Source organism: Hylobates moloch, unplaced genomic scaffold, assembly GCF_009828535.3.
Source record: "Hylobates moloch isolate HMO894 unplaced genomic scaffold, HMol_V3 SCAFFOLD_5, whole genome shotgun sequence".
NCBI classification, from domain to species: Eukaryota; Metazoa; Chordata; class Mammalia; order Primates; family Hylobatidae; genus Hylobates; species Hylobates moloch.
Genome location: NW_026652280.1, coordinates 92,130,424 through 92,150,822, shown reverse-complemented (window position 1 = coordinate 92,150,822; position 20,399 = coordinate 92,130,424). Strand labels below are relative to the sequence as shown.

At 52.7% G+C, this 20,399-nt stretch overlaps 1 protein-coding gene across 3 annotated transcripts in view; it reads right to left on the bottom strand.

The window, feature by feature from the left end:
* The window catches only part of MOB2 (MOB kinase activator 2), a 69,691-nt gene that overhangs the window by 48,146 nt on the left and 1,146 nt on the right, over window positions 1-20,399 (bottom strand). Inside the window, exon 1 of one of the 3 annotated variants that reach the window (XM_058439088.1) lies at window positions 3,439-3,556. The exons of the other annotated variants lie outside the window; for them this stretch is intronic. Coding sequence (XP_058295071.1) covers window positions 3,439-3,503 — 65 coding nt within the window. The 5' untranslated portion in view covers window positions 3,504-3,556. Of the gene's footprint in view, window positions 1-3,438; window positions 3,557-20,399 lie in introns of those variants that run through there. 3 annotated transcript variants of the gene reach the window in all.

Below are 20,399 nucleotides of genomic sequence, written 5' to 3'. Positions count from 1 at the left end.
CATATTTTAAGTTCCACCTAAAGGTTTCTTTGTACGTCGTGAACTATGACAAGTACAGGTGTAAACAGATCATAGCCTATACTTGTGCCAATCACCAAGTTTTGGCCAATCATATGTAGCTAACTGTTCGAGCTGTGTTCAAATAAGGCAAATGCCGAGTGTAACCAATTGGCTGTTTCTACGCCTTAGTTCCGTTTTCCGTAGGTCACTTTCCTTTTCCGTAAATTTTCCCCCACAGGGCTGCTCTGGAGTCTATGAGTCTACTCTGGCTCAAGAGGCTGTCAATCCAAGAATCGTTTGTTGTTCAATTAAAGACCTTTACATTAAGTTTTTATCACTACCCATGCTGGTGCCCACACCCCACCTAGGGAACCATTGCCCTATAGCGCCAGGCACACACCTGGCCTCTCTGAACCTCCATTCTGGGGCAGAGATGCAATGGGGACCAAGTGGGGCCGTGTGCACCCAGTTCTCAGCAGCACAGGGCCGGCACGCAGCAGACTCCCCTTGAGGGTGAGTGAGTGTAGCAGAGGGGCTTCGATGCATGCTCTGCAGGGTCCTCCACACCCACCCAGCACACATCCATCCACTGGACACCTGCCCCAGGACTGCCCTGGGACACCGAACTCAAAAACTCACTGCCCCTGCCTCCCAGGGAAGGCCAGCAAGTGAAGGAACGAAGACCAGGACGGAAAGGAACAACAGATGTTTCCAGCAAATGCTACCGTGGACAGAAACCCAGCATGCCACAGGGGAGCAGGAGGCTGCGGTGTGAATCTGGGTCATTTCTGGGCAGCCTCTGGCCACCCAGGCAGAAGGACAGGAAACAGACTGCGGTGCTGACCAGAGATGCAGGACACGGAACAGAGCGGTAAGCTTTACACCAGTGAGGAGGGCGAGTGCTGGAAACCCGAAGGCATTCTAGTTGTCACCACAGGGGGGGACACCAGGAGGAACATGTCCACAATAACACACAGTGGGCTTTATAAGAAGTTACCCTGAAATCAGGTGTCCAGGATAAGGCTGTGCTGGAAAAGGAAGCTCAGATGGAATCAAGAGTGTCCAGAAACCACCAGCTGCCTTACTTGACACAAGCTGTCTACTTAACAGACTTTAGAATTTCCAACCTCATAATTAGTCAAAAGGGATTTTAATGCAACCATTCAGTAATATGAAATCAAGAACTATGACTGCAAAGGAGATTGAATGTTCCTTTTAAACAACGTAAAACTAAATACTATTGAATCAGTGGAGAAATGAAAAACAGAGTCTTGCTAATTCTCATTAATGGAGATTGCTTTAAAAGTCTTTCAGTTTACGACCAGCCTAGGCAAGATGGCAAGACTCTGCCTCTATAAAAAGTTTTTTTCAAAATTCATGGGGCACGGTGGTGCACACCTGTGGTCCCAGCTACTCAGGAGGCTGAGGCGGGAGGATCTGTTAAACCCAGGACGTCAAGGCAGCAGTGAGCTGTGATTGCACCACTGCACTCCAGCCTGGGCGACAGAGTGATACCCTGTCTCTAAACAAAAAACAAAAACAAAAAAACTATTTCGGTAAGAAATCTAGGCTGTAACAAGGCCATGTGGGGACTGCCCACTGTTTCTGCAGCTCACTCTGCTGGCCCAGGGTCAGATCCCCAGCTTCTCAGGGTCATGTTCTGTTCCCTTTGCTCGTCTCTCCTCCAGTCCCCAGGGAAGGGCTTGGTCTCCACGGCGTCAGGAACTAGACTGTGAACTTGCACGTCAATAATGAGAGTGGGGCTTCCAGAGAGCAGCCATGCTTGCTGCCCTGCCCCTCTCAGGCTGCAGCCCAGGGAGATGCCACTGAGACACTGACCATCGGGCTGGCCACCCTCGGGCTCCCTCCATCCTCACGGTCCCGCTCTGTGCTGGCAGTTTCCACCGAAGTCCCCCTCCCGATACGATACGCAGCAAGCCTGATCTGCTATCACTCGCTCACACCGTGCCTCCGTGTCTCCCTCACGTCTCACATAAAGTGACTTCTGAGCCTGTTTCAAAGTTTATCCTGAACAGGGCAGAGAGTCTGACCCTTTCACCATCTCTTTCTGTGTGGGTGCACCCAGGTGTTTCCCTGCAGAAATGCATTCTATTCTACACTGGGGTAAAGATGCAAGTGACTCTCAAACTGCTGAGAAAAAGACCCGTGTGCGTGTACTGAAAGAGAGAAAATGGTAAGGCAGATATGGCAAAAATGCTGACACTGGCCAATCTGGGAGAAGGTATGCAGGAATTATTCACACTACTTTGGCAACTTCTAACTTTGAAATTACGTAAAAATTTAAAAATGTAAACGTCAGAAGCAGCTGGGGCCAGGAGGTGGCAGATACCCCTGAGGGAGCAGCAGTGCACCTGACAGCCGCTTCTCCACAGCAACGCCGGAAGCCGGAGGTCGGCGGCCTCACGTCGAAAGTGGGCTGAAAGAAAGCCAACCAAGAAAATGACACACAGTGAAAAGCTCTGCCAAGAATGAAGGACAACTGAAGGCATTTTCAGACAGAGACTGAGAGGGCACCCCCAGCAGAGTCACCTGAAAGAAAATCCAAGAAAGCTCAAGGCTGCAGCACGAGCAGAGGAAAACTGGTCAAACGCAAAAGGACAAACCCAGAAGGGCAAAGGAGGAAGGAGAGGGTACAGCCAAATAGATGGAGCACAAAACCACCCAATATAAATAAATACCAGAGTACAAATAGCACGTGGGGGTCGAAAGTGTACAGAATTTAAAACACAGCAGTAGCACGTGGCGGTCGAAAGTGTACAGAATTTAAAACACAGCAGTAGCATGTGGGGGTCGAAAGTGTACAGAATTTAAAACACAGCAGTAGCATGTGTGGGTCTGAAGTGTACAGAATTTAAAATACAGCAGTAGCATGTAGGGGTCGAAAGTGTACAGAATTTAAAACACAGCAAATGCTTACAACTCAAGAGGGGAAGTGCCCAGAAGCAGTCTAGTATCTTGGGTACTTCAGGGAGGCAGATAAAGCTGTTAATCAACATCAGACCCTGGAAGTTTAGGGTATGCTGTAAGAAAACCACTAAAGGAGGGGTGCGCATGGTGGCTCACAGTGTAATCCCAGCACTTTGGAAGGTGAAGGTGGGCGGACGGCTTGAGGCCAGGAGTCTGAGACCATCCTGGACAACATAGTGAGACCCTGTTTCTACAAAAAATAAAATAAAATAAAGTACCTAACTTCCAAGGCAATTTCAAAGAAGGATAATTAAAAAATAAAAAGAAGAAATTCAAGCAAAGCATGGGAAGATGAAAAGCACAAGCAAGACGGGAGTTAAACATAGCAGCGAGCACATCAGGTGGAAAGGGTTAGCAAGGCGACCTGACACCCGCTCCAGTGGCACGGTGTTCACTAGACACCCACTATCACATGCGGTGCATCTAAGGCTTGGGTTTTCCCGGGCTCACCCCAAGGTAGACGTGGTCAAGGGCTCTTTCCCATGGCTCGGGGCCATTTGCATGTCCTTCTTCATGAGGCATCTGTTCAAGCCTCTGCCCGTCTTCTACGGGACGAGCTGTTTCTTGTTCTTTGTTGGAGCCTGTGGGGAAGTCTGGATCTGAGCTCCGGTAAGTTCTAGGTATGGTAAACTCCCCCTGCAAAAGTTGCTTTCTTTTTTTTTGAAACAGAGTCCTGCTCTGTGGCCCAGGCTGGAGTGCAGTGATGAGATCATGGCTCACCACAGCCCCGACCTCCTGGGCTCAAGGGATCCTCCCACCTCAGCCCCCTGAGTAGTGGATGGCACCACATCCAGTTAATTTATTTTTATGTATTTATTTATTTATGAGGCCTCACTATGTTGCCCAGCCTGGGCCTGAACTCCTGGGCTCAAGCAGTCCTCCAGCCTCGGCCTCCCAAAGTGCAGGGATTACAGGTGTGAGCCACGGTCCCCAGCCAGCCTTCTCAGTTTTTGAGGAATATCTTTGATAAACAGAGCTGCTTAATTTTAATGTAAACCAAATTATCTATCTCTTCCTTTATGATGAGTACTTTCTAGTCCTGTTTAAAAAAACTTTTCTTAACCCATGGGTCAAGAATAGCATCTTCTATAACAGTGCTGTTCAACAGAAATATAACACAAGCCATAATCTGAACCATGGATATAATTTTACATGTTCTAATGGCCCCACTGAAAAGTAAAAGAAACCGCCAAGATTAATTTTATTTAACCCAACAGATGTAAAATATTTTCGACTTACAATCAATACAGAAAATACAAGGTGCCACTGTATTTTTTCAGTCTAGTGTACTCAGCACATCTCTGGTGCTGCCTAGCTACATGGCTGGAGGCCATGCTGGACAGCAGTTCCAGAACCTTCCACACTTAGACCTACATTCTACTGGGCTCAACTATTCTTTGTAGGGTGTGAGGTACAGGCCAAGGTTTTTTTAAATATGGATACCTGGTTGGCCAGCACGACTTATGAAAAAGACTGGCTATCTGTGCCATCTCTTTTTTCCTGTCTTGATCACTCTTGCCAGATTTTCCACTGTACTCCTGTTTTCAAAGAATCCAACTCTGGCCTCAATGAGTATATCTGTGGAAGACTGACTTTCTGCTTTGTTAACTTCTGCTCCAGCCTCATTTCCCTCCATCCACCATCTCTGGGCTCAGCTACTGCTCTGAGGTTGACGAGTACCTGAGGGCTGTGAACCGCTCCTGGCGGGCGTGCACCCTGCAAGTCTCAGCATGGCCTATTTTTGTTATCTTTCAGCTAAAAAGTATGTTCCATTACAAATTCTTCTTTGTCCCACTGGTTACTCGGAAGTGTGCTTCCTAATTTCTAAATACTAGGAGTATCACTTTGCTGATTTCTAGTTTAACTCCACTTGGGTCAAGAGCATGCTCCAGAGGACCTCAATTCACCGAGATGAGCGGAGGTTTTGGTTAATGTTCCATCAGCGTGTAAAGGGGGCAAACAGCCTGTCAGGGGTGGGTTCCCTATTCTTCCTGTCAGGTGAAATGTGTGAATCTGGCTTTGAGATCTTCATGCTGACTTGTGACTACGGCCGAGCTGAGCTGCTGGGACAAAGGCCCACCGTCCCAGGCCCCAAGTCCTTCCCTGGTGTTAGCCCAGGGCAGGGGTCAAATTTCACTCTCCAACACCTTCCTGGGGCCCCGGCCATGGGGCAGCCCTGCATTCTCGCCAAGAGCTGTCGAGGAGCCGCAGGAAGAAGAGGAAGGACAAGCATCTTCCAGACGGTGACTAGAAAGCTCCACCTGCCCCCACCTGTGTCTCAGTCCTGAAGCTCAGGACACAAGGGAGGCTGGAGTTCAAGTGTCTGAGAGCCCACAGCCACAGAAGCTTGCACAGGGTCAGGAAGACAGATGGGAGTCAGCAGATCACAGCCCTGTGCCCACAACAGGTGGCAGGAAAGAGGCTCAGAGACCTGACAACAGCCACAACAAGGACATGTGTGCTCACAGGCCAGGTGTCTCGGCAGAACTGCGGACACTGGAGGGCCAGCCAGGCTGAAGCGCACATGCGCCACACAGGGTGGGGCTGGAGAGAGACAGGGGACTTCACCCCACAGGCAATGGAGGTCCACCAAAGTGCCTTGTATATAGGAGGATGACATGTGGGTCCTCTCAGGTGGCTGTGTGGACCATGAGTCAAAGACAAGGACATACATCCCCTCCACCACCAGGTGCCTATGGCTATGAAAGCCTAGGCCTCAGCCCAGGGAACCACGGGCTTGCTTAGGGAATCCAGCAAAACTCTCATAGCCTTCTGGATGGAGACCCGTGGCATGGATGGCGAGGCATGAGGGGAGGCAGGGCGTGGCCTTCCTGAGCAGCAGGCTCGAGGCCCAGGACACACAGGCCACCAGCACAACCTCAGGCTCTGTGACAGGGACCTACCCACGCAAAAGGTCCTTATCTGAAAGGCCCCATCCTCACCCTAGAGCCCTCCACATGTCATTTTGGGGGACATTTTATTTATTTATTTATGTTTTTGAGATGGAGTCTTGCTCTTGTTGCCCAGGCTGGAGTAGAGTGGCACATCTTGGCTCACTCCAACTTCTGTCTCCTCGGTTCAAGCGATTCTCCTTCCTCAGCCTCCCGAGTAGCTGGGATTACAGGCGCACGTCACCATGCCTGGCTAATTTTTTATAATTTCAGTAGAGACGGGGTTTCATCATGTTGGCCAGGCTGGTCTCAAACTCCTGACCTCAAGTGGATCCACCCACCTCGGCCTCCGAAATTGCACGGATTACAGGCATGAGCCACCGGGTCCCATTTCATTATTTTGATTAGAAATGAAATGACCTGCCCAGGAGTGGTGGCTCACACCTATAGTCCCAGCACTCTGGGAGGCTGAGGTGGGCAGATCACCTGAGCTGATCCCCAGCCTGCTGGGGAAGGGCAAGGCAGGTGGCCGCAGGCCCCAACATAGTACAGACTGATGCCCTTGAAGTCCACGCTGCACTGTGGGCCCAGACGGAACAGGCCTCCAGCCCCGCCCTCACAGAGGTGCCTCGTGGACAGCCACTGCATGGCATAGCAAGTCCCTGGACCCAGGCCTGTCCAGACCCTCATGGGAGTCGGATATGAGCTCCACAAAGGTTTCAGGGGGCACCCAGGCCCCAAGTCCTTGTTCCACCACCAGGGCAGCTCAGGAGCCAGGACACTCAGCTAGTGAATCCTGGGACCTGCTGCACTCCTGGGGACACTGCAGAGCTCGGGAGCCGACAAAACAACAAATGCTGCTACTTAGAACCTGTGTGTCCATCGAGGAGAAGACAGCAAAGGAGGGAAGACTGCTGGGCAGGAGAGCACCCGAGACACCACCACTCCTACCAAGAAGTCTCTGAGGACAGCTGTGGGCCAGGATCCTGCGTCGTCAGCACAGAGCTGCCTTCGGTCTGTCTTGGAGGAAGGGCCTCGGAGAAGCACGGAGGCACAGAAAACAACGCTTTTATTTTCATATGAATTATAAATACCCAGGAACCCTCACACAATTCAGCTTGGCTCAGCACTTCTTCAGCCAAAAAGGTAGGAGGCCTTCCCAGCAGGAATAACAGAATGTACTTGAAGATAAAGGTTTTAATGAAAAAGGGTTTCTAAACCTCCTGACAGTGGCCACCTCGAGAAAAGCCCCTGGGTCTCCACGCTGACAGTGCAGGAGTGAATGTCAAAAAGCACTCCCAAGGCAGGGCACAGTGGCTCATGCCTGTGATCCCAGCACTGTGGGAGGCCGAGGTGGGCAGACTGCTTGAGGCCAGGAGTTCAAGACCAACCTGCCCAACACAGTGAAAACCCATCTCTACTAAAAATAGAAAAATTTGGCCAGGCGCGGGTGTCTCACATCTGTAATCCCAGCACTTTGGGAGGCCAAGGCGGGCGGATCACCTGAGGTCAGGAGTTCGAGACCAGCCTGGCCAACATGGCGAAATCCTGTCTCCACTAAAAATACAAAAATTGGCTAGGTGTGGCGTGCGCCTGTAATCCCAGCCACTAGGGAGGCTGAGACAGGAGAATCGCTTGAATTCGGGAGGCACAGATTGCAGTGAGCCAAGATCGCGACACTGCACTCCAGCCTGGGCAACAAGAGCAAAACTCCATCTCAAAAAAAAAAAAAAAAAATTACACTGGCCTGGTGGCATGTGCCTATAATCCCAGCTACTCAGCAGGCTGAGGCACGGGAATCATTTGAAACCCGGAGGCAGGTGGAGGTTACAGTGAGCCATGATTATGCCACTGCACTCCAGCCTGGATGACAGAGCAAGACCCTGTATCAGGAAAAAAAAAAAAAAAGCATTCCCAAGACCCCAAGCACGAGAGGAAGCAAATCTCTTCTGTGCATCCCAACGCAGAGCTCATCTCAGGAAGCTCTGCGTCCAGGTGTCCAGGAGGCAGCCAGCTGGCCAAGCAGAGGCATACCCTGGGTGGTCAGACCCATCCAGCGCCTGCTCCCTGCCCTGGGCACGCCAGGTACAGCAGGGGTACATGTGGGTCTGTGGAGAAGATGAAGCCCGCCCCAAAGCAGTATTTGTTACACATTTATGAAGGCAAGGAGGACACAGGAAACTGTTCAGCAGAAAACGCTGCTGTCACGAAGGGAGAGATGGCCAGCTTTGGGAAATGAAGGTGCCCACTCTGCTTTCAAGGAAGCAGCAAGCCTCAACTGCACACCCGCCGCACAGCCACCCACCAGCCCCAGGCAGTCTCAGGCCACACATCCCAGAGGCCCCGTGGCACAAAAAGAGGATCTCTGAGGGCATAACACCCGACACCCCAGGGGGGAGTAAAATCACTTCTGGAATACAGCCGGGCAGACACCAGGCCTGCACCCCCGTCGGCACTGGGGGTGGTGCCTGTGGACCATCAGCGGCTTTAAGTTCTCTTGGCCGCTGTTCCACCATCCCCTCTGACAGCTAAGAACAGGCTGAGGGCAGGCGACGGGAGTAGGAATTGGGTGGGAACAGTGGGTGGCAGTGGCCGGGGAGTGGAAACTACAGGTCACACAGTCAACCATGGTTACCTTCTCAGAGCCTATAACTACTGCTGTCCACTGAGCTTCCAAGAGGGCCTCAGACTTCACCTGGGGCTTCCCGAATTCACCTGGTTGTCTGGGAGGACTAGTGTTTCTTGAGAGACGGGGAGAAATGTGGCCCTAAGCCCTCTGCGTGGCCCCGTGCCCACTGCCCTCTCCATGCTCTGAGGAGCCTCAGTGACTAAACATGGTCCCAACCTGTACCAGGGGTCAGTGGTGTCAGGTGCCAGTGTGGCCTGGATTTCTTCTTGACAGAGGAACTAACCAGCGCACAGCTCCAGCCACTCAGAAAGGAGGCAGGTGGGAGGCTGTAAAAGAAAGTAAGGGACAGGCCTGGCATGGTGGCTCACGCCTATAATCCCAGCACTTTGGGAGGCCGAGGTGGGTGGATCACGAGGTCAGGAGTTCAAGACCAGTCTGACCAACCTGGTGAAATCCCATCTCTACTGAAAATACAAGAAAAAAAAAAAAAAAGCCAGTTGTGGTGGCAGGCGCCTGTAATCCCAGCTACTAGGGACACTGAGGCAGGAGAAATGCTTGAACCCAGGAGGCAGAGGTTGCAGTGAGCTGAGATCACGCCACTGCACTCCAGCCTGGGCAACAGAGTGAGACTCTTTCTCAAAAAATAAATAAATAAATAATAAAAAGTAAGGGATGGTGAAAAGAAGAGCATCCCTCAGGCACCAGCCAAGGGCAGGAGCGGGCCCAGGGCGAGCAGGTGCCCAGGGCTTCCTGGCACTCGCCCTCCCAGGCTGCCCCCTGGCCCCCAGCTCTCCCTGGCCCTCTGGTCTGGCTTCCAGTGTACCTGTCCTCCGGCCCTCTGCAGCCCAGGGGAGTCGTGGATACACTGCCTCAGGCTCCAGCACTTCCCATCCTTTCCACCTGGGCTTTTACTCGTCTCTTTAAGAACAAGCTCTAAAATCTTAACACTCAAGATTAACACCCTTAAAGAGAACCCATGCCAGTCATAAGAAAACTGGACCAGTTCAAGACAAAGTAGGCAAAGACCAAGCAGATAATGGCATGGCCCACCATGCACAGAAGCATCGGCCATACCAGCCCTCCCGCAGGAAACACAGACTAAACCTTGGCATCGCTCTCTGCCTGTCAACGTGGCAAAGATCTTCAGAAAAGACCAACACAAGTGGCGGGCACTGACCTGTGGAAACACCAGCACTGGTCCCACGCTCCCTTCCCAGGGACTCGGGAAGCATCACACAGCCTGGGAATGTCCCCATTCCCACCGGCAGGGGAGCAGTGGACAACTCCCCTGGGTAGCAAGAGTCCCACTACAGAGTGAGGCCGGTTTTAATGTCAAGTACAGACTATCGCTGGGTGGTAGGAGGATTTGCTTTTGATTTTCTGGGGTTTTTTTTTCCTGTATTTTGTGTCTTTACAATGGACACGTAACACCAAGTCCCAGGTGAGCAGGGACGTGTCCTTCTTCCTAAGGTCCCCCCCAGCACAAGGCACATAGGACACCAGCAGGGTCCAATGGGTCCTGGGAAGATGAATGGCTGCTGAGCATAACAACCTGAGGCCAGGCCCTGCGGAGCCAGAGGCAGGTGCGGGTCAGCCCCATCCTCAGCACCACTCCTGGACTCCACCAGCCAGCGCTGCCCACTGTTATAAAAGCACCAACCCAGGGGGAGCTGCAGTGATAGGGAAGGGTCCTGCTGTCCCTACCCGCGGTTCCCTCTGCCCACCCTGTGGGGCCAAAAACCCTGCTCAGTAAACCTCACCTCCCATGCACCCTTCCTTCCCTGTTGGAGACCATTGGGCCCATGCTGAGGTCCCGCTCGCTGAGTCAGAGAATGGCACTTGGGAAGCCCTATGGGGTCTGTCTTGCTGAGTAGCCAAGGAACCCACCCAGGGCTGGTAAGACCACTGCCAGTGCAGAGAGACGTCTGGCGAAGGGGCGTGCAGTGCCTCCACAGAGAAGTCTGACCAAACACAGAAAGGACAAAGCCCACAAACAGCAGCTTCTGAAAACACTGTGGACACAGCCACACAGGAGCAGCTTATCTGCTTGTAGCCTGTTTTATACGATTTCTGCCATTTTTGCTAGGGCCAGCTTGCTGCTTGGTAAGTCCCAGGCAATGTGGCTCGGTGGGTTCCAGGGTGTGCTCCCCATACCTCCCAGCACAGTCCACACAGTCCAGGCCAGCACTGAGTACCAACACCCCCTCAGACCAGCGACTAGGGCTCAGGAGCTCTTCCTAAATGAGGGGCTGCCTGAGCAGCCTCTCCCTAGAGGCGTCTCTCAGGCCACACTGAAGCCCTGTCACAGTGACACTGGACTGAACCAAGCTGAAAGCTTGGGTGAAGCCACAGAACACGCTGGGCCATGGCCTGCACAGGCCGACGCTCACCTGAGCGGGCACCACGAGAGCTCAGCAATGGAAACGCGGGCCGTCCAGTGTTGGCTCTGCCTCAGCAGCCCTCAGTGGCACCCGGAGACAGCACCTGCCCCACCTGCACAACCCCATGGCCCACAGTGCTGCCGGGCTGCACGCCCTGGGAGGAAAACTAAATGGCAGGAAGAGGAAGGTAGCACGGGAGGAGGGCTGAGCCCTGCCCAGAAGTTAGAGGGAGGGAGAAAAAGCCTTGGTCTCTGGGGTGACCGACCAGGGCCTCCTGGAGCCCTCCTCCATCCAGAGGCAGGCTGTTCACTCCTAACCACTCCCACCCCCAGATCCAGGTGGCTCCGTGACTCCCTGACCAACAGAAGGTAGCTGAAAGGATGTATTGTCTTCCAGCCATTTTCATGATGGCTCTCCTGGGATGAAGGCCTTCCCGGCAGAGGCAAAGAGAGGCCACGTGGGGAGCCCTAGAGCCCAAAGTGTGGTCTGGGACCATGAGGTTAGCACTCTTTACAATAACACAAAGGTGCCATGTGCCAAAGCCTTGTGGAAGCCACTTGGCCTGTAAAATTACAGCAGGATAAACACAGAACCTGACAGATCCAGCTCTTGAGATCTGCAAAAAGTAAAGCCACTCTATTTATTTGACTCTAGAAGATAATAGGTTTTTTTAAATTTTAAAAATGTTACTTATGTTAAGATATACTGGGTTTTTAATTCTTTCTAACTGAATTAAAGTTGTTTTACATTCTCAATTTTAATTTCTAAAAGATGAATATTCATAGCTCAATCACGTAAACTCAATAAGGACTTTTTTTTTAATTTTAGAGGCAGGGTCTCACTATCACCGAGACTGGAGTGCAGTGGTGCAGAGCTCACTGCAGCCTCAACCTCCTGGGTTCAAGCAACCCTCCCGCCTCAGCCTCCCAAACTGGAACTAGAGGCATACACCATCACATCTGGCTAATTCTTTTTACTTTTTTGTACAGATGAGGTCTGCCTATGTTGCTCAGGCTGGCCCTGAACTCCTAGTCTCAAGCGATCCTCCCATCTTGGCCTCCCAAAGTGCTGGGATTACAGGCAGAAGCCACCATGCCCAGCCTCAACAAGGACTTTAAGGGGTCCTGAGAGCAAGAAGTCCAAAAACTCTGCTCTAGGATGAGGATATAAAACTCTGCCTGGAGAGATCCATGTGGGGGAAACTGTGGCACCCCAGCAGACACCCATGACAGCAAGGCCCCTGAGGGCTGCCAGCCCAGCCACCACGGGTGGCAGTGCAGGAATAACCTGTGGGGCCAGAGCCCCACCCGCCAGCCCACAGATGCGGGAAAGGTGATGTTAGGCCCAGAAGTTCCAGGGTTGATTACTCAGAAACAGGTGAGCAGGAACCACCCACGGCCAAGCCAGAGGCTGCTGAGCCATGCCCAAGATCAGAGATGCACGCGTCTGGAGCAGCGCCTGACACCTGACCCTGGTGGCTGACCATGCAGCCTGCCTGCCAGTCCTGGGCGTGGGATGTACACCCGCACCCTGGCCCACACACTACCCCTGCCAAGGGCAGAAGAGGGGACCACGAAGTTGTGTGTTTTCTGCTGAGAGCATCCACCAGAGCAGAGCTGCTCAGGAGGGCACACGGTGCTACAGGCCGAGCATGTCACACGCAGAGCCAAGGCCGCCTGCTGGGAAGCCCACCGCCGGCAGGGAGCGCAGCCTACGCACAGAATGATGCTCTCACAGTAATACTCCCCACAGAACCCTGCAGGGGTTCATTTTATTCTATATTGTCATCTTTTTTAACATTAAAAACTTGGCTACCGGTGACACTGATTATTTCTTTTAACCCACAATATTCATAAGATGGTTGCCAAATTGTAAGAGCAATCTGACCTGCCACCGAAGCCTCCTGAGTGCAGCCTGAGGTCTCCTTGCTGTTCCTCCCGTCCTCAGACTGTCCCCCATGCCCACATGAGCTCGAGGGCTTTGCTGGCACAGCTCTTCAGCTCAGAGGTTATCCAGGTGATACACAGCCAGGCTCACTGGTTCCTGCTCACAGAGGCTTCCCTCCCTGTCCCTTCGTTTATTCAACTGATACAGGAGCTGAGTCACATGCGCTCCTGCTGGCTAAATTTGACACAGCCCATTCATCAAAATATTATTAAAGACAACAATCGACTGAAAAATACTAAATAAAAACCCACGTGTCCGTGGAACCATAAGGGGGAGGAGGCAAAGACAGCCCTTCTGAGACAAAGCACCAGCGAGCCAAGGGTCCCTCCACAGGCCTGCATGGCGAGTCCCCTCCCTCACCTCCGCAGGTCTCAGCTCAACAGCACCTTCTCAAAGAGGCCTTCTAGAGCCCCTATTCAAACAGCTCTCCCACGCACCCCCTCCAGGCACCCCATCCCACACCTCCTTACTCCCGTCCCCCTCGGCAGTGGGGAAGCTGCCCAGAGGTGGCTCCCGTTGCCTCTGTTCACGCGTGTCCGGGGCGCTCAGAGCAGGCTGCGCGCGTGCAGGTCTCCAACAGGAACCTGACTCACCCCAGATTCTCAGGCCCACACTCTTGTATTTCATGACACCGCTGCTATGACAAACGGTCCTGTCACATGTAGCACAAAGAACAGGGCATGCAGCAGAAGGGCAGACGTGCCAGGAGACGGAACCCAGAGCGGCCGCCCATGTAGAGGGCCGGCCGCAGGCTGTGGGGAGAGGCCAGGGCTGTGCAAGACAAACTCAACACAGACAAGCCATGCTCGCACCAGCAGCTTTCAACCCACGCCCGAGCTAATTCTATGCTCCTGGGCTCACGCCCAGGCCTGGCCCCAGGCTCAGGCATCCGGCTCCTCAGGGCCACCTGGCACCATCAGGCCTTTCCACGGGCTGAGGACAAGTCCCAGCAAAGCAGAAGTTAGGAGCTTCCATAGACAGTGCAGGCCAAACCCCGAGACAACAGCCCCACGTGGGCTCCTGAGATTGCATTGCTGTGGGGATAGGGTCTGCCAAGCCACAGCCTGCACAGCCACCATGTCTGGAAGGGAAGAGGCGCTGCTGAAAGGGTGCTTGGAAGAAAAGTCTCCCAACCCGCAAAGGTCACGGGCAAAGGGGAAACAGCATGGTGCCTCTGTGCTTTCCAACCCTCCAGCTTGCCTGCTTTCTGCAGGGAAAAGCTGCATACCTTTGTGGGAGCTCTTTGCCTCCCCGCTCACCACAGCGAAATGCTCGATGACACAGACCAAAATCACCACCACACAGGGCAAAAAACAGCAGCTGCGGCACTGAACTCACTCACGTTAACTAACTCACGTTAGCCCCAGGACATCCGCAAACAACTGCAGGGATGAATGAACAGACATTCCAGCCCAGGTAGCCGTGTGCACTGGCAAAGGAGACCTTCAAAGAGAAGGGAGCCAGGGACAGCAATGCGAGTGTGGCCACAGTCCACAGGCCAAGCAGTGCCACAGATCACACGTGGCCTGGAAGCCCTGCCCACCATCTCCTTCTTTTCTCTTTAAGCTTCCACATTTTATGTTTGTTCCAATTGTTTCTACTTCCGCTGAACACCAATGGGTGTGCCCCAGCCAGGAGAAATCCTGTGCAGAAAAAAAACAAACATGGTGAAGGCAAAGAATGGGAGGCTCTTCTGGCCAAAGACAGACGGGAACAGCACACGCCCTTCCCTTCCAGACAGGTCTAGCACTGGCAGGAGGCCGCACACACAGTAATCACCACGGAGAAACAAAGGCCACAGCCCTGAAGCTCCCAACCAGCACTCAGTGGCCCTAACAAAAGTTGCAGTGGGCCCTGATGTTTCTAACCCAGACCGCTGTGTGGACAAAGAGGAAACACTGGGGTAACAGGGGCCTGGCACAGGGGTCCTCCCTCACAGTGGCCTCAACACCCCTCCTCCCGTACCGGATGACCGCAGCAGACACCACGGCTTCCTCCGGAGAGGGGGTCTGGTGGTGCACTAAGCCCCTGCTCGATCTGACAGCAGCACTTGGCAGGCAGACCCCTAGTGTGGCTGGCTTTCCCAGGGCTGGGAAGAGGCTCTCATGAGCCAGGACACAAGGGTGGCGCTTGGTGGTGGCAACACTAAAGCAAACGTGGGGGCTGCGCTGTCTCAGATACACTCGCGATGAGAAACGCAGCCCTGCTGTCTACCAGCCCCCGACCAGGGGAGGCCGTCTGCAGCTCCCCTGGTGGGCTCACCCTCAGCTTCAAGGACACTTGTGCAAGGGTTCCTAGTAGACGGTCCGAGCAGGAGAAATGGGAGGGGTGTCACTAGGGGTTTATGGGGAGGCTCATTCTAAAAAGGGCTCCATGTATCCACGACCACTGCTTTTTTTTTTTTAGATGGAGCCTCACTCTGTCACCCAGACGGGAGTACAGTGGCACCATCTCCACTTACTGCAACCTCCACGTCCCCAGTTCAAGTGATTTTCCCGCCTCAGCCTTCCGAGCAGCTGGGATTACAGGCACGCGCCACCACGCCCGGCTAATTTTTTGTATTTTTAGTAGAGACGGGGTTTCACCATGTTAGCCAGGATGGTCTCAACCTCCTGACCTCATGATCCACCCGCCTCGGCCTCCCAAACTGCTGGGACTACAGGCGTGAGCCACTGCACCTGGCCGACCACTGCTTTTTAAGGTTAATTTAGAAAAGGGAGGGGTGATGGAAAACTTTTTTTTTTTTAAAGAAGAGGACTCTGAATGCAACACCACCCTAGGCAAACACCTCTGAAACCCAAGCCTAAAAGCGCCCTGGTGGAGCCCTGATAGAAAGAGGCTATTCCTGAAACCAGACCTTCCAGGGCTGCCCGCTGGAGATATAGCGGACCTGGGCCAGCCGGCTTCTCTGCCCACACCTCCGCATGTGCTGCTGCCTCTTCCTGGGCCACACCTCCTTCCTCCTTTCCTCTTGGAAAAGCCCTTCATACCTGCTCTAACCGAGCCCCCTGCTTTTGGCCACACTCACCCACTCCTCAATTCTCCTGCTGCCTGTGGCCCTTCTCTACCAGCCTGACAGCTCTAGGAAAGCGGGAATGGCTGTGTCTCCATCTCTGGACCTCCACCCCAGCACAGAGCCTGGTACACGGCAGCCCATGAACTCAGGAACCTGGGGACCCCGGCTGAGGAACAGGCCCAGCTCACTGTCCTAAAAGTCACAGTCACAAACCGCGGATAAGTGGTGGAAGGAGAGTGGCAGATGCACGTCTCCCCAGGACGGAATTGCACTTGGTGATGAAGAGGACGGAGCTGCAGACACACGCAACGCCATGGATGGACATTCGCAACACTGCGCCGCGTGGGCCAGGCACACAGCCCATGTATTGGGATTCCATTCACATGAGGCAGCTCATCCACACAGACGGCAGGAGACTGCTGGTCGCCTCGGGGCTGGAGGTGGGGATGGGGAGCAGTGCCAGTGGACATGAGGCTTCTCTGGGGCATGATAGCAAAGTTCTCAAATTAAACTGTGGTGATGGTTACTCAGCCCTGTAATTTTACTAAAAATTATTTAATTGCAAACTTAAGTTAACTTTATGGTATGTAAATTATACCTCAATGAGGCTGTTAAAAGAACTCTAGAGATTCAAGCAAGTTCAGCCTGGGTGTCCTAATAATCAGAATCCATTGTCAACCAACAGTAACATCCTCCCATGCAAGGCAAAGAAAAGAAAGAAGAAAAACAAGGTCGTCATCACTCCATTCACATTCCTGCAGAGACACACACGAGATTTTATCTCGGTCAGAGAGGAGGACCCCTGAAGGCAGCTGGGAGAGCCAAGTTAGTAAGCACAAGCTAGCAGCCCCAAAGAGGCCCTCCCCACTCACCTGCAGTCTGTCTTCAATCAGAGCTGAGTCAGTAAGTACAGGCCAGCGGCCCCAGAGAGGCCTTCCCCACTCACCTGCAGTCTGTATTCAATTACCAGCACTGCGGTGCCACAGCCGGAGCCCGCTAATCCACAGCTCACCTGCTGCTTGGAGAGTAACCAGGGCACTGGTGTCAAGGCACCGTGCGGCCTCAGGAGCCAGGAGAGCACCAAGGAAGGGTGCCCGAGATACGTGGCCCCCTGCCCTGGCTATGGCCAGCCAGAGAAGCTGCCTGGAGGAGAGGGGCCTTTCCCCGCAAACTCCACCACACTGGGCCCTGTGCAGAGCCAGCGGGAGGGTGGCTACATTCCCATCAGTCGGGAGGGGAGGAAGTGTGTTTCCTCTCCTGTATTCCCAGATGCTCAGCTGCTCCTGGGCTGTGCGTTCCGTTGGGTAACACTGACTGCACACACACCTCTTCACAAATGCCTGTTGTCAGTTAAAGACAAGACAAAAGTTTCTCCTAAACTCCAAACACTGTGTGGTAGAATTCCTCCCTCCCCTAGCCTCCACAGAAACCACCGCATCTCAAGCTTCTCTCCACCTGCCTAGAACTCAGTGGTGAGGGATGACATCCTGTCACTGGCTGCCCAGAATGGAACAGAGCTTGTATACAAAAAGTGGAAACTGTTTTCAAGTTACGAATTACTCTTTGTAAAAGGAAGAAGGAGAGAGAAAAAAAGTTTACCTTTACAGCTACTTCACCAGCAAACTCAAAGCAATGCCAAGCAAAGGAAACTTACGAGAAAGAGATGGTGGAGAGCCATGCCTGCAAACCTTCTCCAGAAAAGCCCCAGTCACGCTCATTGTCACCAGTCCTGACGTGCTGGGCTCTGTTGCGGTTTCCCGAGCAGGTTTCCCTGCAGGGCCCCCCTTCCTCAGGAGCAGCTGGGAGTGCTGATGATAAGGCTGCTAGAATGCTCAGCAGGCCAGGCTCTTAGCTCTTCTCACAGTGACAAGGAAGACGTGGCTTTTCACTTGCACATCTACAGAACACTCTTCCGGTGATCAGAAGAGAACACGGCAAGCAAAGGCACCGTTTGCTGCTACTGTCAAGTCCATACTTTGTCATCTGAGATGAACTAATTCAAAGAAATCTTTTCTTTAAAAAAAACTTTTAAAACATAAGAGACTTGTATTCCAAACTAACTACTTGGCTGACAGTGAGTGCTTTGAATTAATTAAAAATATCAAGAAATAGTCAAAAATAACACATTTCCCCAATCCCAGACTGACACCTAGTTGAAGGATTAATGGCCAACGAAAGCGCTGGCAATGACTGCACAAAAGCTGCTCAGATAGGAGCAAGCTTCTTCACTCACCGCTGACCCCTCTCCAGTGGCAGAGCCTGATTAAGTGAGCAGTGGACCAGAATGAGAGAGACCTGTGGGTCTCTGCGGCTCGCTCACTCTTCAGCTTTTACAACTTATTTTTATAGTAGATGCTCAATAAACATGTGAAATGAGCAGAGGGAAGGAGAGACAGAGTAGTCCCTGGGCCCTCTCTGCTCTGCATCCTTGTATACCAGCTTAAAACAGGCTCTGGAGGAACAGCTGGAATGTACCACTTAAAACAGGAAGCACAGCCAGGCGCGGTGGCTCACGCCTGTAATCCTAGCACTTTGGGAGGCCTAGGTAGGCGGATCACCTGAGGTCAGGAGTTTAAGACCAGCCTGGCCAACATGGTGAAACCCCATCTCTACTAAAATACAAAAAAATTAGCCAGGTGTGGTGGCGGGTGCCTGTAATCCCAGCGACTCAGGAGGCTGAGACGGGAGAATCACTTGAACCTGGGAAACGGTGGTTGTAGTGAGACAGCCGAGATCGCACCACTGCACTCCAGCCTGGGTGGCTGAGCGAGACTCCATCTCAAAAAAAAAAAAAAAGGGGGGGAAGCATATATTTAAGGAATTGTTAAAGAATTCATGATTCACAATGTCCAACAGATTTGAAACCACGTATGCAAAGACAACTGCACTCCATCCTAATCCCACTTTAAAATCTCACTGCCCTCTTGGAACTGCCCACTTTTACAGCCACGCAGCGGGCAAACACCCCTTCCCTGGCCAGGGCCCTCTGAGGCAGCAGCTCCAAGGTCCTCGCCAGCCTTCCCCTGACACCCAAACCCAGCCTGGGGCCCATGAGATGAGTGCACCACCATCCTTCCCTGGAGGACTATTTGGTTACCAAGTCTTAACAAGGGTCACAAGAATCTGTCCCCCAGGCTGGGTGTGGTGGCTCATGCCCATAATCCCTGCACTTTAAGAGGCCAAGGCAGGTGGACTGCTTGAGGTCAGGAGTTTGAGACCAGCCTGGCCAACATAGTGAAACCCCGTCTCTACTAAAAACACAAAAATTAGCTGGGCTGGTGGCGCGTGCCTGTAATTCCAGCTACTTGAGAGACTGAGGCAGGAGAATCACTTGAACCCAGAGCGCGGAGGTTGTGGTGAGCCGAGAACATGCCAGTGCACTCTGGCCTGGGCAACAGAGCAAGACTCCATCTCAAAAAAAAAAAAAAGAAGAAGAATCAGTCCCCCGGAAGCTAGTATTAATTTCTGAGTATTTACAATGATGACAGCAAAATCTACAAAGCATAGACCTCAGTGAGTTTAAAAAGACCGACTGCTGGTCAGCTTCCAGGCACAAAGTACCTGCTACTTATGAATGTACACAGGTAATAATCACACATTCACAAAACGCACTCAGCTGCCTCCTTGGGAACCCGGCTGACTGGGCTGGTCCCGCTGACACGAATCCCTGTGGGTTCACCTCACCCGCTCAAGAGTCTACTTCCCACTCCAAGGCCTGGGTGCTTCCAATGCAGTCCGTCCCAGTAAATGCAGAAAGCAAGCAAGCGCCTATGATTCGGAATAAAGCAAACACTTTAAATAAAGCTGTGTGGCCTCAACTCTCAGTGTCCGTGGGTTTCAGAGGCCTTGCATGAAACACCTCTCTACACTAACAGTAGCCAATATTTACCACACGCCAAGCACTGTGCTAAGCCTTTACCTTGGTCTCTCCCTCCACAACCATGCACTGCAAGTCGTACAGTTTCCGCCTTAGGGGTGTTTTTTTAAAGCAGGTGATTTAAAGAAAGAGGTGAAGTGACCACTCACACAGCTAATAAGCGGCAGGGCTGGAACAGTAGTGTTGCCTCTTCAAGAAGCCATGAGCCGGCCGGGCTCAGTGGCTCACACCTGTAATCCCAGCACTTTAGGAGGCTGAGGTGGGCGGATCACGAGGTCAGGAGTTCAAGACTAACCTGGCCTTGAAACCCCATCTCCACTAAAAATACAAAAATTAGGTGGGCATGGTGGCGGAAGCCTGTAATCCCAGCTACTCAGGAGGCTGAGGCAGGGAACTGCTTGAACCCAGGAGGCGGAGGTTGCAGTGAGCCGAGATCACGCCACTGCACTCCAGCCTGGACGACACAGTGAGACTCTGTCTCAAGAAAAAAAAAAAAAAAAAAAAAAAGACATGAGCCCTCCCACCCCATGGCTGGTCCCCCGAGCCATCTGCACAGCTGCCCTGACCCCTGCACTCTGGCTCCAGGCCGATCCTCGCTGCACTGGGCACTTCTGCCGTCTCTTGATTCATCACATGCTGCTTGTCTTCCCTGGTCTCCCCGACACTAAAG